Here is a 20251-nt window from a genome sequence, read left to right as displayed (position 1 = left end):
GACTGCAATAATACTACGGGTAAAATCTGTAAAAAGAACAAATCAAAAGTCGAAATCCAGTTTTATGTATTCTAGATAGAAAGCAAAGTGAAAATAAAAAAGCAAGTAAAGAAAGAAAAAGGTCAAGAAATGTTGGGAGAATAACTCCTAGCTCCCATTCATAATATTTGATTTTTTTTCTTTTTTTGAGACAGAAAATGTGCGGATTAGTACCGGAAAGCGTTTTAAAAATTATTAAATTACATCTATCAGAGTAGTATGAAATTGTTGGGAAGTTCTTATCCGTCAACACGAGTAGAATGACACATCCACACTTCATTAGTTAATTTTTTTTCTTTACAAGAAGTCTCCGCCTCCTGCTCGTAACCGCTCACCAACCACCCTCGAAGATTGCTTCGCAAACTTATAAGGTTCGCGAATATTCAAAGTGCCTGTTAAGAAGAATCAGATTAAAATACACGCTACGATTAGAGCAAAATAAAAATTGCTCTTTTCTTCCCGTAGAAACTTTTCGTAGTTTCAGTAATAACCAACTTATAATACATTTCGCAGCTTAAGGATCTCTTGTACGTATCAAAACGGCCGTTTTGTACGCTTGAAAAATCGCTTTAAAATTCGTAGTTTCAAGTAATATTTCGCTCTTTAGCTCCTGACTTGGATTGAGTTGAGAATTAAAAGAACTCAGTAGCTCCAAATTTTGCAGGTTTAAAATTGTTCGTAAGTCTGTTCATTTGGTCACAATGTTAAACAAGTAACAACACTACAACCATCAATTAAACATTTATTAACATAAAACAAATAGAATTATAACCATAGGAATGGTTCATGCTGGTATTTTAGGACCAGCGGCTCCCTTCGTAAATACACATCAAACAATCTAAAATCCTAAAGCACTCAGAACCTGAACTGAGATTATTTTAATTTGAACTAAGGTTTTCCATAAAACTGGCGAGATATTTAATCGCCAAAAGAAACTAAAAGGGAGATTCAACAAGAATACAGTGGTGGCCAAAATTCCTATTCCTATTCAGAGTCACAACTGACTACAACTGTATTTATGTCGAGGACTGCTTACTAAGTGCCTTGCCTCCATTATTTTATAAACCAATAGATGGCAGCACCATCACCGGATCGAACAGTTAATGAGAATTTAGAACTAGTTCAGGTGGTAATAAGATAAATAAATACCTTTGTGCTGAACAGTAAAGTAAGACAAAACAACGTTAGAAGAAGGTCTTTTCATCCATAAGCTCATTATTTTTTGCATTGAAAAAGGCGTTCCCTGTAACGCCGAAACACGTGTCTGCTGTAATTTACGAATTTGTGCTTCTTCTAACGTTGTTTTGTCTTACTTTACAGGTGGTAATAGTTTTGTTGGGACCCCAAAACTTATGAACGTGCAATTTTCATTGCAAATGGTGTTGTACTTACGATTTAACACATCATGCCATGTAGCTATATTGAAATCGGGCCCTATTTACTGAAACAGGGGCATGCGAAAAAAATATTTTAGTGATGGTACAACTGAGCCTCTGTAAAATAAGTGATTTAGATGACACCATCCATGAAATTATTGATATAGCTGGACCTAGAGCCGCTACAGTGGCTCCCAAAAGTCTTCGTACACCTACGACTTTCAACGAAATAGGCCCCAATCCATTGTTTAGACTTAATATTTCGGAATAGGTATTTAATTATAAGATCTATGATCAATTTTCAACAAAACTATACGAAATCTTCAAAAAAATATTAAAACTTATTTTTTTTTATAATAAAAAAACAAAGTGCCGAAAATTTTATCTCACAAAAGTCTTCGTACCCTTTAAAAAATGTCTATATATTATTGAATAATCTAACTTTTTATTAAATAATTATTTAGTAGAATATCATGTAGTATCAACAACACCTTTTAAACGTCTGGGAATAGATTTCATTCTTTTTTCTTCCTTTTTTTGCGCAATTTCTGAATAAGTGTTCAACCACACTTCGAGTCTTACTGTTTTAGCTCTATTTTCGTTTCAAAGCCGTATTTTCGTAATCTAGCCTCCATATATCTCTGAATATGTTACATTAAGTTCAAATCTGGAGATTGAAGGGGTATTTTTAAACTTTAGGAGAATTTTCGAGGCACTACACTCAAACATGGAAAACCGTGCGCTTCTTATCGTTATCTTAATAAAAAACAAAGTTGTTTCCGATAACCAAATTTTTGGCTAAGAGTTTAGAATTGGTTTTTAAAATATTTAAATGAACAGCATGATTCATTATTTCATCAAAAAAATCCAAACTACTAAGTCCTAAAGCTGATAATACCCCTCACTCAAGAACGCCTTTACCGTCCTGATTAACTGATCCAACTAAGTTCTTAAGATAAAGTTCCTATTAAGACTGTAGACATATCAATTCATTACTTAAGTAAAAAAAAAAAGATTAGCTTTTAGAACCGCTAATACATCGACATATGGGCGCTAAGTAGTGTTGGCAAAACGTGCCTGTAAAACTTTAAAAAAATGTATTTTTAACTATTTCAGAATAATCTTATAAAAATAGTCTTTTTAACCAATGTGAAAGAAAAAAAAACTACTGATGGAATGAAGTTTTTTTTTTTTTTTCACTGATGTCGCTGGTCTTATGGAATTGCTCGTATGTAATTTCATTTTTAGGGTCTCAAATAATAAAAATTTAAATTAAAAATAGGAAATTCTCTAAAATACAAAAATGGTATTACAGAAATATAGTATAGTCATTGTTAAGACAAAAAGGTAAGAAACTCTGTTAGTTTATAAAACATATTTCACATTACATTAATTAGGTGAAGTGCGTAGCATCAAAAAGTAGGTTAATTTCTCTTTGACTGGACAAGAAATGTCGGATTGTTTACACAGCATCTATCTGTATTAATAGAACCCTAATGGCGTGACGACAAAACAAGAGGCTTGTTTCTCTTTTACGGGAGGGTAGCGATTGGTTTGTTTTCAAACCAAAAGACGAATACTTTATTTCGAAAAGAAAAAAAAAAACTGTTGACAAGTTTGCCGATACTTTTTTTTGTTCTAGCGAAAATTAATTAAAAGCAGAAAATATCTTACAAAGTATTATTCTGTTTATTTCTCAAGCATACCGTGAAGCAAAATGCACGATACTAAACAAGTTTTTGCTGAAACGATTAACAGAATTTTAGTAAGAAGTGAAATAAAAATCCGTAGCAGATAGAGATAAATTTCAGGGAATATCTCGATAATTGATAAAATGATGCAGTAGCTAAACTTTTGTTGTGGGCTCGAAAACTTCCGGATTTAGTTTATTATCGTCCAGTTTCTATTTCGACATTCATTTATTTTTGAGCAATAAAGATCTCTTACTGATTTCACTTTGTTGTGCGCATAGACGTTTCTTATTCCACCGTTTTTGTGATTGGGAGACATCGAACATTGCGAAGAAAACAATTGAATTATTTTTCTGGAGTTTTATGTTATTGCCTGTTTTTTTTCACATGTAGAAATTCAGTGTTTATTTTATCGTTCCTTTTCTTCTTTGTTTTAGTTTATCTATATTACACACACTCACACTCACACTCACTCACACACACACACACACACACACACACACATATATATATATATATATATATATATATATATATATAGAGAGAGAGAGAGAGAGAGAGTCATTCCATTTCAAATCATGCAGGTATGAAAAGTGTTATATGACCATCACCTATTTTTTTGAAAAAAATACAGTAGTTACAACTAAGGGACATATGAAATATCCCAAAAGGATTTTGCAAGAAAAATTTTTTTTCTTCAGTTACAGCCTATTAAAATTCTGCACAAAATCCGCCATTTTAGAAAAAACCGGCAAAACACTCCATTTGAAATGGACACTATTTCAAAAGTATTTAACCTATTTGAATAATTCTTTTTTCTAAAAATAAATAAGAACCCATATATCCTCTAGACATCGATTTTGAAAGTTTAGTTAGGTTTTTGGATAAAGAAAAAAAATCATTTTTGCCCCGAAAAAACTGCATTTTTACCGATTTTGATTTTTTTTCTAAATGAAAAAAACGTTTTTTTTACTAAACGGAGATGGCAGTCTAAAGCCCTTATATGATAGTTTCATAACATATTTTATTATAATCCTTGGATGCATACAGCCTCGGAAATAAAATTTGAAATTTTGAAAATTTTCAAAAATTAGCGATTTTTGAAGTGATTTTACTCAAAAAAAAAAACCATTTTTTTTAAATCTAAAAATTGGCTCATTTGAACCCCATATAATGCTTAACAAGTGGATAGACACCGCAGCCTGTATTTTTTCCCATAAAATGTTTTATGATTTTTTGAAAGTGATCTTATCGCCCATTGCATGCATGTAAAATAAAAATGTTTAATAATTTCAGTAACTGAAGTTCTGATTATATTAATGACTAATAGCTACGATAATGATGTACTTTATCAGTAACAGTTGAAATCTTTCCTTTTTTTTTAAATAAATATTAGTTTATTTTGTCTCCAAAGCTATGCATTCACTGTTACTTTCATATGCAGCAACGAATCATATTTTTTTCTCTTTCAGTTCTCTTTCTCTTCAACTCAATTACGCGACAGGGGAAACCATCAAAGGGAAGAACAATACAATGCATTTAAAACGATTAATTTTAATTTCGTGCTTTGGTTGTCATTGGCGAGTGTTGTCACACAATTTTTGGATCCTACCTCGTATTACTTTTATACGTAAGAATATGTATACTAAATTTAAACCGCAAAACTCACTTGTAGTTTAAGAATTTAAAAAGCCCACCTGTTTTAGGAGAGAAGTAATCAATTGAACATGGTTGTAAGTTGAGGTAACCAAAGAGATCTCACCAAAGGTAGCTATTATAGCCAGGGATCCAATTTCTAAGAAAAGAAGTGCAGGATACCTATAGTCTTCAGAACTTATTTTAATGCTTAAGTGGCCTGACTTCGGTCAAAAATACAAAAATTTGAGTGAAACAAATAAGGAAGTATGGGAGTTCAATTCCCATAACAATTAGGCGCTGATCAGCAGAAAAATACATTTATATAACTAAGTACAAAAAAAAACGAATTGACTGGGTCACCAGAAGCGGTTTAATACTGCTATATTATTAAAAGTCAGTAAAATTTAATTTGTTGCTGATAAAGTGCACCATTATCGTAGCTATTAGGCATTAATAAAATCAGATTTTCAGTGACTGAAATTATTAGAATTTTTATTTTACATGCATGCTATGGGCGATAAGATCACTTTCAAAAAATCATAAAACATTTTATGGGAAAAAATACAGGCTGCGGTGTCTATCCACTTGTTAAGCATTATATGGGGTTCAAATGAGTTAATTTTTAAAATTTTAAAAAATGGGTTTTTTGAGTAAAATCACTTCAAAAATCGCTAATTTTTGAAAATTTTCAAAATTTTAAATTTTATTTCCGAAGCTGTTTGCATCTAAGGATTATAATAAAATATGTTATGAATCTATCATATAAGGGCTTTAGACTGCCATCTCCGTTTAGTAAAAAAAACTTTTTTTCATGGAGAAAAAAAATCAAAATCGGTAAAAATGCAGTTTTTTCGCGGCAAAAATGAATTTTTTTTTCTTTATCAAAAAACCTAACTAAACTTTTAAAAACGATGTCTAGACGATATATGGTTCCTTATTTATTTTTAGAAAAAAGAATTTTTCAAATAGGTTAAATACTTTTGAAATAGTGTCCATTTCAAATGGAGTGTTTTGCCGGTTTTTTCCAAAATGGCGGATTTTGTGCAGAATTTTAATAGGCTGTAACTGAAGAAAAAAAATTGTTTCAAAATCCTTTTGGGATATTTCATATGTCCCTTAGTTGTAACTACTGTAATTTTTTCAAAAAAATCGGTGATGGTCATGTGACAGACCCTGCCTGATCTGAAATGGAATGGCTGTATGTATATATATATATATATATATATATATATATATATATATATATATATATATATATATATATATATAGGTCATTCTCCAGAAAACGTAACTTATAACGCAATTATTTTTCAATTTCATAACCCTTTTTTTTTTCGTTCTTACATCAAAGTGTTACCTACTATAGTAACCATAAACAATGGCCCAGCTAAGTTCAAATTATTTTTCTCATAAATAAAAAAAAATTAAAAGAATGCCTTGTTCATAGAAATAAAATTAAAAAAAAAAAAAAACCGAAAAACTTTCAATATTTAAAATTTGAGGCCAATTAAATATCAAAGTAGTAATTTTTTTAATTGTGCACACAATCAGCTATTTTAATGATTAGTGGGAATATAATATTAAGCTCTCTTAATTAAAGTACGGCTTAATTAGTAGTTTCAAATGTATGTTAAAAATAATATTTTGTAAATTTGAGGATATACTGATAATTTATAATTTTGGTGGGATTTCTATTATTGGTGTATTTTTTCTCCATCATTTATTTTCACCTCAGAAATAATGACATTGGTAAGGTCTGTCACGGAGGTGAGGAATATTCCATTAATATAGGCCTAATGGATGCATTTTTCAGGGATTTTTTTTTTTCTTCGTTGCTGCACTCTGCACATGTTAAGCATATGAAAACATGTTCACTGTTTTTTTTTTTTTTTACATTAATTTACATCCCCGAAATTCAAGTTCATGGAGGTGAGAAGTCAGAATAACCATACTTCAAGTTTTTGAGGCAAAATCCATCATTTTGTTTTTCGACAAAAATCTCACAACTTCAACTATGGCTGAAAATAATCAAGGGGGCTCCCTTGTATCATGGAAAATAAAATGTGATGTCATTACTGCCACGTGTTAACGAGAAATGGCATTTTGTGTTCATGTAACGGAGGCAAGAATTTATTGTGTGACATGACTTCTTGTCCTACTAAAACGAACACTATAATTATAAATTAAATATGCTTAAACAATTAGTATTTGAGACACTTGTGAAAGGAATAATCAATAAATAAGTATATGCTTTTAATTAAACAAGTTTTTAAGCAACATAAACAGCCACACAAGGTGTGTGACATGCCACGGAGGTGGAAATTCACATTTTGTGAACCAAAAATATACTAAAATAAAAATTATCATTCAAAAATTGATGGCAGGTTTAAATAGATATAATTTTGATGTAATTAAAAAACATTGTTAAATGAATCGTTCCTTAAAACTTTTACTGTAAAAGGCGTGTGACAGAAAATTTACACTTTTGGAGAATGACCCTTATATATATTTTCATATTTTATCCATCTTTCAGAATCAAGCAATGAAGGAACTGGAATTTCCTGCGGTTACACTCTGTCCTTTAAATCAAATTCCTAAAATGTTTGCTAAAGAAGCTGGACTAGAGTATATGTCCCAAATGACCGATGCCTTGGATAAACTTGCAACTTACAAGTGAGTCAATTGAAACGTAGGATTTTTTTTTTTTGAGCAATCACGATTGCTTATTGTTCTCATTTGACTGTTTTTGACGTTACGCTGATTTTGTTTTCCTGCCAGCACCCTCTGCAGCATCACCGTCGACCGACTCCTCACGATGCTGCTCCTCTTGCGAAAACCGTGTCCAGGTTGCGTCCATATCCTATACACACACGCATACATACACACACCTACACCCACACATACACACACCTAAACATACACACACTCCTGCCTGCCTACATACACACACACACACAGGAACGCCTACACGCGCGTACACGCACAGCACTGCATACAAAACACTCACACACATGCATACATACACTTACACACACACGCACCCACACACATGCGCCTGCACAAACACACACGCGCATAATACACACGTACGCTCGTGATTGCGAAAAACATAATTTGAATTCAAGATGCCAAAAATTCAAATTATTTTTTTTTTTTCTTTCATTCTCCTTTCTTGCTACTTTTCCGTTACTTCTCTTAGTTTGGCGACTTGCTTACTTTCTACCTTGGAAGAAACAGAAAAGTAGCGTTGCTGCGCTACCATGTTGGCTCATCTTTTTCTAATTTTACCTAACCACCATGCCCGCCAACCTTTTCACAAGTACCCGCCTCAGAGACTGCAGACAGGAGTGAAAATCTGCAAAATAAATTTGGTGTGTTTGTGCTATCGCAGGAGGGCGTGTGTGGGTGACTGTGTGGTTTGTGTTTCTTTTCCATTTAAAATTAATCGTAGTTTCAAAAATTTAAAGTTTAGGTGAAGATTGCTGTCAATGAACCGGTTCCATGACAGGGCTTCGAAGATATTTTCACCACCAGAGTTTTCTCAGGCACAAAATCAATGTTTTAGTGTCTTCTTTTGTCTGAAAACTGTCCAATGCAAAATTGTCAAGGAGCTTGAATCAATACATCACATTTTTTAAACGTTCAAATAAGATTTCTACTGTTCACTTACTAATAATTGACAATTACATTTAGTTTTTACATGCTTTAAATATTACTAAACAACTAAATAGGAACATTGACTTGAAAGATTGCAATTTCAAGTACAATTCCCCATACTTTTCATCATGTTTCATCATGAATCGTCACAGCAGTGACAACTATGAAAACATTCAAACCGACGCGGTTGCTATCATTGAACCGCTACATGTTTCTATGAATGAACCAGCTAACAAAGTGGAATTCATGGAATCTTACAAATATTATTAAAGTTTCAGCTCAGTTATATTTAATAAATTTATCAATCTTTTTTAATAAGTGATAATGACGAAACAATATTTTGAAAATAAGTTTTGGGAACTACCCCTCAGTTACTATATTTTTAACTTCAAAGTTGTGTAGTCGATTCAGTATTTGTTAAAATAAATTGTAATATGATATCAAGTACGTTTGTTGTTCGAGAAAAATGCCAAAATAAGTAAAATAAAGCCAGTGGATAACTGAGGGCATGCAACGTGCTATATCAAAATCATTGTTGTCAAGTAAAATCTTTGTGGATCAAAATTTTTGAACTTGGATTTGACAGGAGGATTTCATGGGGCCTCTTTTGAACAAAAGAGGCCCCATTTTAGCTAAGAAGAGTTTAGTCACGTGTAGTGATGTGGATTGGGTAAATACCCAGCGGGAAGGTAAATATTTTTTGGGTAAATAATCAAAAACTGGGTATTTTCCAAAAAAAAAAGCAAAAAGTGAATGGGATTTTTTTTTCAAATCTAAATATGAAATTATTAGTAAAACTGATACATACATATGTATTACACAGTTTATAATATTTTTTATTGAAAGACTTGATGAAATTATGAAAGAAACATATCGTAAAACAAAGAATTTTTCTTTTCAATGTCATAATTGGAGAAGTATAAGCAATTCAATGATGAACTTCAAAATTTCAAAATCACAATCTAGGTTAGTTATATCCAAAATTAAAAAAGAAAAAAGGAAGCATGAGGGATGTTTGGAAGAAAAAACTGAGAAGTTATTAATTTATTTTATTGCTGTTTAAGTCATAACGTGGCAAGTATAGAAACAGTTTTCACATTAATAAGAAAAAAAAATCAAAATATTGTTTTCTGTTTCCTTGCTCATTTGCATTTGCTCCCCGGTACTTCATGATGAAGATTTACTCAAACTATTTTTAATACGTGCAAACTTTTAAGATTTTACCGAGCAAATTATCACAATATATATTGGTGACTTCCACTAGGATGATAAAGCTGTGTTGTTAAATGGTGAATTTTTCAATTAAATTCTACTAATATTATTACTGATAAAAAGATAACTGATGTCTCATTCCGAGAATATGTTAATACCGTCTCATTCCCAGAATATTTCAACGAGCAATCAAAACCCAAATCCTCTTATGTTAATGAATTTTACAACCACTGAGCTTTGTAAGATTATAATTAAACATAATGCATTAAAATGTTTTGGGTATAATAGAATTACTTTCCAGGGATACACCAATAATGTCATTTATCCAATAATTACATCGCAGTTTAATGCTGCTCAGAGTTTTCTCTGGTTTTAACGAATCAAATATTTTAAACATATGCTAGATTATACCGTTTTCGAAGGGGACATTAGTAATTAGGGGAAAGTGTTATTCCTTTGACCTCTTTGTAAAATTTAACGCTTTTTATCTTAAATATTAAAACTAAATTCATATTTAATTTTATTGTAACTAGTATTTTTATTTTCAAAGTTTTAGTTTCAATTTTCATTTATGTTTTATTTGATTTTTTGAAAATAATAGCATTTTGGTCAGAAGTGCAACATATAGTTGTACCTTTGACCATGGATTGTTGTACCTCTTGAGTATATAAGTAATTTTGTGTCGCACACTGGTTTCAGAGAACAGTTTCGGGGCTCGTTTTCACGTTTTTCGCCTTCGAGCATCGATTTTGGTAAATTTTGTGAAATGGGTAAGTTGCCTGACTCTCACCAGTTAAGGAAGAACTGGTTATGTGTGTGTTGGACCGAAATACCTGCGGCATAAGTCAGAGAGCACATAACCTAACTCTGCCCTCGAACCTTGAGGTCCTTTTGGTTCAGTGGTTAAAGCACAAGGTTAGCATCACAAAGGTGCGTGGTTCAAATCCCGGCCCGAAAATTCATCGTCCACGCCATGATGATCCGTACGCCGCATGGTGATGATCCCGTACGCCATATAGTGGTGGCCCGGCAAGGCAACAGATGGCGTATGGAACGCAGCATTAGAAAAAACGCCATAGGTATTTCATTCCTGGAGCACTCGTCCGCCCGACCGCTGGCGCTTACGCACGCGACCGACAACATTGAAAGATAAAGGGAAAACCAATATTCATTTCAAAGAACGATTGAGTGAACGATATTTTTTTCAATCTGTCTTTAGCCAACACGCATGAGCTCGACGGTTTGCCCATGCGAGAACATGCCACGTATTTACAGTCGGTGTGAAAAAAATGGTGTGCCTAAATCTAAGCCGTGAACAGACACCTTGCGACTTATTGATCGCCATGACGAATGTACATCTAATGGGAATTCGAACGCATTTGAATTCAATTGGTTCGTCAGTGGGAATCGTTGGAATTCGTAGCTGCAATGCGTTTTTGGCACAGAATTTGCCATTCGAAACTGTGTCTTTGATAACGTTTTCCATCAATTTTTAATTACCAATCGGCTGTCGTAGAAAGTGTGCTGATATGCCTGGCAAATTCAGGTGAGATCAAAAACTCTATTGGATGATTTTTAGCTTTGTCAACATCGCAAACTGTATCAATCGATTTGTATGATACCAAGTCCCGTCGAAATGACTGCTGTATCGTGAAGTTCAAATCCTCGACATTCGCATTTTATTGCGGCCGAAAGGATTCTCTGCCAGCCACGCTTGATTTATGTATTGTGTGTGTACATTAGGAAATATGTGGTCAGTGAGAAAATTTTGCTAACCAATGATAGTGCAGAAATTAGTGGACAATTTTATGCATTCAGTATTTTCATGGACATAAACTTTTCCATCGCCGATATCTAACAATTGATTCGAGAATGTGTCAGCAGATGGACCTTGCAGCATTTGGACGCGAAGGTTTATTTTTAGCTAGACTTTTCCAACATTACGCCCCAAGTGGCGATGATTTCAAGCAAGCGTTGATCTTGTCAGCGTACGTTGAACGTAGAATGACGTGACGTAGAATGACTGTCAGTTTGCAATTCAGGCATGTTTGATTTGAAGAACTTCAATAATTCATTGTGCTTATTCAATAGGGTACCCAGTTTTCCAACTATGGCATTAATCAAATTGGGGTTATTGTAGCTTCAAAGTGCATCCACACGATTCATGTCTTCACCGCCCGTTGATTTGTAAAAATGTATGTGGTTCGTTTGACATTGGCAGCAATGAGCCTACTCTGTGTGGTACACTTGCTTTTGATTTCGAACGTTCATTGAACTTTTGGCCATTTGCTGCAGGGTTGTGAACTATTTCTGTTGCTCTGAACGAAGTTAATTGGAAGCATGAATTGAATGTGCGAATGAACTTTAGGAACAGGTTCGAATCTGAATCCATGCCAATAAGCAAGCTGTTAACTTCCCGTTGTACTAAACCTGATGAGCAAATTGCTTCCGAGCTGATTCACGTTTGAATTTGAGCGCATGACAACGGGGTCATTCTTTGTCAATAGCTCCAATCAGTACTTTCGGATGAGCGAAATATTCAACATCTGGCTCGAACTCTAATGCGAAACAATTGTCGTTGTTAATTTCCTTCAGGTTGTCTCTCCTCTTGTGATTGAAATGCACGCCACAGGGAAAATTCCGATTTTTTAATTTTAACGTCATTGCTTTCCGATCTTGTAAATATAAAAAAGTTTTCGTCGTTAGAAATTTTTCACTCACTGTTTTGTGATACAAAACAAATGCTGAATAAAATGTCAAAATAACGGGACGCTCCGGCAAAACACCGGTTTTGCTTCTTTTGTTTGTCGACGAATAAAAAGTTTGTAATCAATTTAAGTAAGGCTTTTAGAGTTACTTTCAACAATGGTTTTTACAATGATTTTCAATAGTGGTTTTTGCAATGATTTTCAATAATAATTTTTAATATTTTCAACAATAGCTTTTACAATGATTTTCAAAAATAAAAAAAAATCTGCATAGGGACACCCTAATTACCTAGCGGTTTGAAATATACTTTACGACCTATTCCCATACCTACCAAATACACATAAAAATTTTGATCTAAATAAACGGGGACGGATAAATGAGATTCTACTGTATTATTACAAATTCTGTAAATAGTAATTATTTTTATGATATTTTTGTTTTAATCTGCCGAAATCCGGCGTTTATTCCATCATTCTTCATCTAGAATTATTGTAGTAACTTAACCTGTAAATAGCTTTTTGTAATGTACATACAACCCCTACTATTCGGCTGAAGCATACAGTCCCCTCACTTCTGAGTAATAAAATTTGTGAATGGAAAGAAATGAGAAAGTGGTAGAACGGTGTAGGATTTTCTGGAATATTTGAGAAGCTCTCCTTCGTTTTTTACAAATAGCCGTGCAGCGTGATAAAAAGTCAGTCTCGACTGAGCCGTTGGGCTGAGAGTGTATTTATTAGCTTTGATTTGCGAAGCTCTTTTGCGCTGTGCTATTGCGTATTTTGATGTCATTGCGTGTGGGACCGTTGAGTGTACGGTGTTAATTGATATTTGCCTAATTGCTATGGTTAATTTAGCAGTTGTTAACGATATTTCTTGTACATAGTTGCAAATAAATCTCCAGTGTATTTCTCAAGAACTGTGTCGTCATTTCAAGAAAGCTTGAAGTTGTATCACGAACTCTTAACAGTATATTTAATCTGCAACCATGAAACCTTTCGTACACAATTGATTAGAAAAAGTTAAATTATTACATGCATTTGGTTACTTAATTTACATTGTTTCATTAGTATTTCAATCCGAGAGAAAACCCGCTGCCTAAAGGACCCTCTCTGCTCTTGGTCGTGGTTCGAAGACGAATGCATTTGCAGCAAAAGCCCCTGTGACACCTTATATTGTTACCCGGATGCTAACAAATCGGACAGTGTGTGCGCATGCTCGATGCTACTCTGCCAGTGGGAAGGCACGACAGATGCATGCGAGATAATTCACTATCAGGGAAATGCATGGTGCATTTGTAGGAGTGACTTCCACTACGAGCTCCATAAAGATCAAGTCAAGAAACCGGAACCTTGTCAAAATGTTGGGGACCCAGACTGCATTGGATATAGTAAGTTCTGTTTTTTTTTGAACAATCACGATTGCTTATTGCTTTCATTTGACTGTTTTTTTTTGGCGTGCTATGATTTTATTTTCCCACCGCCACCCTCCGCACCATCACCTTCGACCGGCTCCTCACGATGCTGCTCCTCTAGCGAAGACCGTCTCGAGGTTGCGTCCATATCCTACATTTACACGCATACATACACGCAACTACACCCACACCTACACACACACACATATACACACACAAACACATACACACACTCAAACACATACACACACGCATACATACAGACACCTACACATACACACACGCATACATACGGACACCTACACATACACACACGCATACATACAGACACCTACACATACACTCATGCCTGCACACAGACGCAAACACATATGCCTACACACACATACACATTCCCTCTACACACAAACACACATAACCCCCCCCCACACACACATAAACACACACACTCGTGATTGCGAAAAACATAATTTGAATTCAAAAGGTCAAAATTCAAATTATTATTATTATTATTATTTTTTTTTTTTTTGTCGCTTTCGCAATGGGAGTGAATATATCATTATTTTGCTTTCACCCTAACTGCTAAAATGAAAAAAAAAAGAAAAAAGACTTTAGGTGCATGTCATTAGATCTTCATAATTTAGTTAACGGAGCGTGCTAATTGGCTGTGCGCAATTCCATCTTTTTCTGAACCCATTTGGCAGATATGACACAATTTAGAAGAGAAATTGTTGTGATAACTATACACAGGTGACAAACGTTTTATGGGATGCTTACTAATATCGCATCGAACCTCCTATTGTCCAGTGAAGTGCAACAGCTAGACGTGGCTTGAATTTAAAAAGTCTCTAAAAGTCCTCTGCTGAAATATTGTCATGTGTCGGCTGTAATATAACTGTTCCACAAGTATCTTTGTATCAAATGTAACAATTTAAAAATCTGTTTTCTCTTGTTTACTTAAAATATTAAGATCTATAACAAAATGTTAGTGAAATTAGATTTTCTCGAATGTGACGTTGGAATGGCTTAACCAGAGCCCAACTGTAATGTCTATGACTTTTGAGGGCACTGGATACTAACTATGGTGCCCTCCCCCTCGGGTATAGACAATACAGTCTTATTTACTAATGATAAAGCTGAACCTCTGGATCTTTGTTCGAATGTCTGTGACACGCGAAGCGCCTAGACCGTTCGACCGATTTTCATAAAATTTGGCACCTCGAAGCGATATTTCTAAAATTCAATTTTGTTCTTCTTCTATTCCAATTTTAAGAACATTTTACCGAGCAAAATATCATAACGTGGACGAGCAAACTACCATATGCGATCATGGGTGAGCAAATGAACATAACAAATTGGCGAGAAATTAATCACCTATTATTTGTAAATATACAAACGAACCAAATGACCTTTTAATTTTCTACCACGGGCAAAGCCGTGCGGGTACCGCTAATAAAGCAATAAAATTCGAATTGAGAATTTGAAGGAGGTTTGCTTTCATTTTTAAATATTTATTTAAAATTTTTTTTTTTTTTGCACCTTGTTATAGTGCAATATACTTCAGTTTTTTCAGAGACTTTAGATACAGATTTGGTGCCACATGCCTGTGCCCCACGTGCTCATCTGCAGTGGCGTAGCGAGCAAAAATTCTTAGGGGGGGGGGGGTAATTTTTTCTGAAGTTCAAAGTATATATATATATATATATATTACTCTTTATCAATTAAACAACAAAGGACATTATAAACCAATCTCGTCTTCGAAAATACCTTAATCAATACTGCCGTCATAAGAAGGAAAGCCCTGTCTCCAAGAGAAAAAATTTTGCGCAAAACAGAAAGACATAAGCTTTTCACCGTCATAAAAGCTATTATATTAAATAAAAATCTTTTAGCTTATGAACAGAACCCTTCAAGTTCGACTGAAAAATGATTTTTTGGAGCTCATGGGGGGGGGGGGGGGGGGCGGTCTGACCCCGTTATCCCCCCCCCCATGGCTACGCCACTTCTCATCTGACCCTAATCCGATCCTTCTTTAAATCGTTTCGCAGATGGCCAAGAGGACGTCCCCCCATTGTTTGCAGAGGCCGTCTCTCGCCTGAACGTTTCCCTCCAGGTTGCGGACTTGTTGACGAAGCTGAAGCTGTCACACACGGATGACTTGCGAGACGTGGAGCGCTTCTTCATCCCTCCCATCAACATCATGGATGACTACGGCACGCCTTCCGACAGTTTCATACTTTCCTGCAGTTTCGGGACGGAGCGATGCGTCAAGTAAGTGGAAAACAAGTTTTAAGTGAATGAGCTAGTAAAAAAAAATGGGAGTAGTGAAACTTAACTGAATTTAATGCGATAAAACTGATATTAATGCGATAATTTCAAACGCATGTTATGTTTCGGGAAATCGTAGTTTTCGCTATATTTTCTAAATTTTGAGGCTTTTGAGCTACCTCTGAATATTTTAGTACATTTTCAAATTTTTCTTGTATCATTTTTATGGTAAATGGAGCCAATTAAAGACATGAAACAAATCAGAAAATAATTCTTTTCATAGCTTTTAAGCTCCAATATAATGTTGAGTTTTAGAGGCAACGTTTTATCAACATAAAATTTCGAGCGACCAAAAAAAAAATTTTTTTTTTTTTTTTTTGAGCAATCACGATTGCTTAAAGTTGCTTGTTCTTTGCTTCTCGTTCGACTGTTTTGAATTCCTATGATTTTATTTTCCCACCGCCACCCTATGCCAGCACCACCGTCGCGTCGACCGGCTCCTCACGATGCTGCTCCTCTTGCGAAAACCGTCTCCAGCTTGCGTCCATATCCCTCACACACACGCATACACACACATACACACACTCATGCCTGCGCACAGACACAAACACACACTCTTACACACACACATACACACACTCATGCCTGCACACAGACACAAACACATATGCCTACATACACACACACACGCGCGTGCACACACAGCACTGCATACACAACAAGCACACACATGCATACATACACACACACACGCACCCACACACATGCGCCTACACAAACACACACGCGCATTCATAAACACACACGTTCGTGATTGCAAAAAACATAATTTGAATTCAAGATGCCAAAGATTCAAATTAATATAATTTTTTTTAAGCACTTTTATTATACTTGGCCTGATTCTCACGTAAAGATCTGAGGCCTGGTTTTGTTTACACACTGCTCAAAACAATTATGGGAGCACGGAGCAATCACACAAAAGTGAAGAAACTGTTGTCAGGTAACCTTGAAAAGGCATAAAAATGGAGTATACATGTGTATTAAGATGTAATACAGCAAAAAAGAAGCAGAAAACAATTGACTAGAAACTTTACTCCTCTAGAACAGTGAAACGACCATGAAATTATTCATCTCCAGCATCGTCTGCTACAGTTTGTGTTGCCCGGATTCCAGTCCCCCAATAAAACGTCAAACCATGGAATACGGTAAATTACGGTGTCGTAGCATTTTCCAATAAAAAAAAGAAGGGTTGAATTTTACCACTCAGACAGTGAAAAAATGGGCATCTGTGTCGAATCGTGATTTTTGCACTTGTATCCTTTTTCTTTTTTTCGACGACAGAAATTTTGATTTGCTTCCAAAGCTTAAATTTTATTCTCATTTTTTCTGCAAACATGGAGGCTTTATTGGAAATTAGTTACCGGAATTATATTTTTCTCAATTTCGTTAAAACCATATGCTTCCCTAATTTTCTTTGAGCAGTGTATCTCAGCAACTAGACCACTTAGAGATTTCACCAAATGATTTGCTTAATCTTAAGGTACAATCTAACGCTAGTAAATTCGATTCTGAAATAAAATTATTGTTTCGGTTAGGATGGAAAACAGCAAATTTCATGTAATGTCCTCATTAAATGTTTTAATATAAAACCCACTGTTATAAAATGTGTTTCCTTACAACAGCAATATTAATAGTAATTAAATAAAAATTTTGAATCAAGGCTTCTATGGATCAAACATGAAATTTTTCCACTATCATTGCTTTCTTAGGATTTTTATCCTCATCTATGGCAATAATCGAAAGCGGGGCTAAGTAAATCTTTATCACGAGTAACTTGGATGTTGTGAAACATGAATTAGTTTCGCAAACCTTTTAATATTTTGGTTCTACCTAAATTAGCACAGAAACAAATTCTAGAGGGAAACAAGGTTTGGTTTTAGTGCCAATTGCCAAATGCTTAAAGTTTTAGACACGCATACAGTTTTTTTCCTTTTAGTATGAAGCATTTATATTTAAAAAATGGATCAAATTTCGTGATGGTAACATTATTATTTTTCTGAAATGCATTTACACTAAAAAGAATAAAATAATAGATTTTTTTTACAAAATACTAAACACTTTTCATATAGCACTCAAAAGGACAAAATAACTTTTTTGGGTCAAAAACGACAATTTCAGTACCCTGTAGTTTTCAATTATTCCAAGAAAATGACACAACAAACGAAGAAACATGCGACTCAAGTCATTTCAAACCAAACTGTCCCATTAAGAAAAATATGCATGTTTCAACACTCAAATTTATGATTGAAACCTAGGATAATGATAAGAAATTCTGTACATGACTTGAAACGCACTTTCCTTCGTTTGTGGGGTCATTTTCATGGAATAATTGAAAACTACTGGAGTACTGAAATTGTCCTTTCTGACCCAGAAACGTTATTTTGTCCTTCTGAGGGCTATATTGAGTGCTTAGATTTTTTTTCACAAAATTCTATTTTATTTACATTCTGAACTGTCATTTGTCCCTTACGTTTTCTGTCACGCCCTGCTATTTATCTTTCTGCGCCTGATATATTAAATGGAACATTGGGGTTATCGATGGTATAGGCACATTCACAACAAAATTGTATAGTTTAATGAAGAAAACGGATTATATTAAACGAAAAAACTAAACAATACTAGAAATTTCTTTTTTAAATGTTCCAAAAATCAATGAAAAATTAGAGGGTTAATTTTGTTAACTAACTAATTTTAAGGCCGAACTTAAACAAGACGGATTACGCTTCTAAACTGATGACTTAAATCAAAGAAATCTTTGAAAACCCGCAGTATTTGAAAAAAGCTTAAAGTACCAAAAATCCACAAATATATGCTTGCTTAAGTCCAGCTTTGAAATTAATTTGTTAAATAATTAACAAAACTAACTTTATAAATCCTATTATTTTTCTTTTTTTTGGCATCATTTAAAAAGCAAAAGTATTTTAACTTGATATTATTATTATTGTTAAAAATTCTGTAAACAGTAATTATTTTTATGATTAATTTGTTGTAATCCGACTAAATTTGTCTCGTTTATTCCATTATCTTTTATCTAAAATTGTCTTATTAACGTAACCTGTAAATAGTTTCTTGTAATGAATATGCTACCTCCTTACATTCGAATGAAGTATAGGGTCCCTCTATTTCTGAACGATAAGATTTGTGAATGGAATAAAAAGAAAATATGAGAAAGTGGTAGAATATATTGCAGGATTTTCTGGATATTTCTTTGCTCGGTATAACACGCCGGGCGTCTTGTGAATATAGTCAGATAGTTTGCTTTCTAACTGTAGAGTCTCGTTTTCAGCGTTCCGCTGGAAGTGTTTATTAGCCTTTGCGTTGTGTTTTTGCGTATTTTGATGTAAATACGTGTGCGACCATTGAGTATACGGTGTTAATTGATATTTGCCTTATTGCTACGGTTTAGCAGTTGCTAACGATATTTCTTGTACGCAGTTGTAAATAAATCTGTTTTCTCAAGAACTGTGTCGTCATTTAAAGAAAGTTTGAAATTGCATTGAACTCGTAACATCATCTTCATTTTTTTCGGCAACAATTAAAAAACAACTAAGTCACTTCCGACACGCAAAAATGTTGTAATCAAAGTTTTGAAATGATTTCATGCGCAGGCATACTAGTATTTAAATTGAAGCATAAAAATAGCAAATCTCTATTCTCGCGCATCTGCTGTTCACAGGAGCTTAGCTAGAAGCTACTCGCCAACAAAGCAAAAGTACGCAAAATGCTTAAGAGCCGTTAAAATAATTACTAGTTAAGTAAAAAGTGTTTTTATGGAACTAAAATGTTATTTGCACTCAAGATATACAATGTTTTATAACTTTTATTGCTAAAATAAGTACAAAAAGTTAAAAATTGTAGGCAACTGTGGAATATGTACACGTTGAATGCATATAAATATTATTTTTTCTTTATTTAGAAGTAAAAAACATTCGTACATACTAAGGAAAAGTTACTGCACCTCCTGGTGTGGCTACAATGCTAGAATGCTGCACTATTACTATGAATCTAATTTTTCCCTTCTACAGTTAAAGGTTGTTATCATGCATGGCTTCAGCTAATGAAAACTTCTTCAGCGGTTACGGTCAACTCGAAATTGCTCCCCAGGTCACATGGTACTGTTGCCGTATCGGTATAGTAGGGTTGCACTTTCTCCATCTATTCCTTCTCAATGATTGCTACATATAAATCTT

The 20251-nt window shown here is 34.1% G+C and overlaps 1 protein-coding gene across 1 annotated transcript in view; it reads left to right on the top strand.

Annotated features, from left to right (window-relative positions):
* LOC129234276 (neuromedin-U receptor 2-like) overlaps window positions 1–7421 on the top strand; it is a 213614-nt gene extending 206193 nt beyond the window's left edge. Inside the window, exon 8 of the mRNA XM_054868272.1 lies at window positions 7278–7421. Coding sequence (XP_054724247.1) covers window positions 7278–7421 — 144 coding nt within the window. The remainder of the gene's footprint in view (window positions 1–7277) is intronic.
* Window positions 7422–20251: the final 12830 nt, after the last annotated feature.

The sequence above is a fragment of the Uloborus diversus genome, chromosome 1 (genome assembly GCF_026930045.1).
Source record: "Uloborus diversus isolate 005 chromosome 1, Udiv.v.3.1, whole genome shotgun sequence".
Taxonomy (NCBI): Eukaryota; Metazoa; Arthropoda; class Arachnida; order Araneae; family Uloboridae; genus Uloborus; species Uloborus diversus.
The sequence above is the reverse complement of the archived record's forward strand: the minus strand, read 5'-3'. Positions and strand labels throughout refer to the sequence as shown.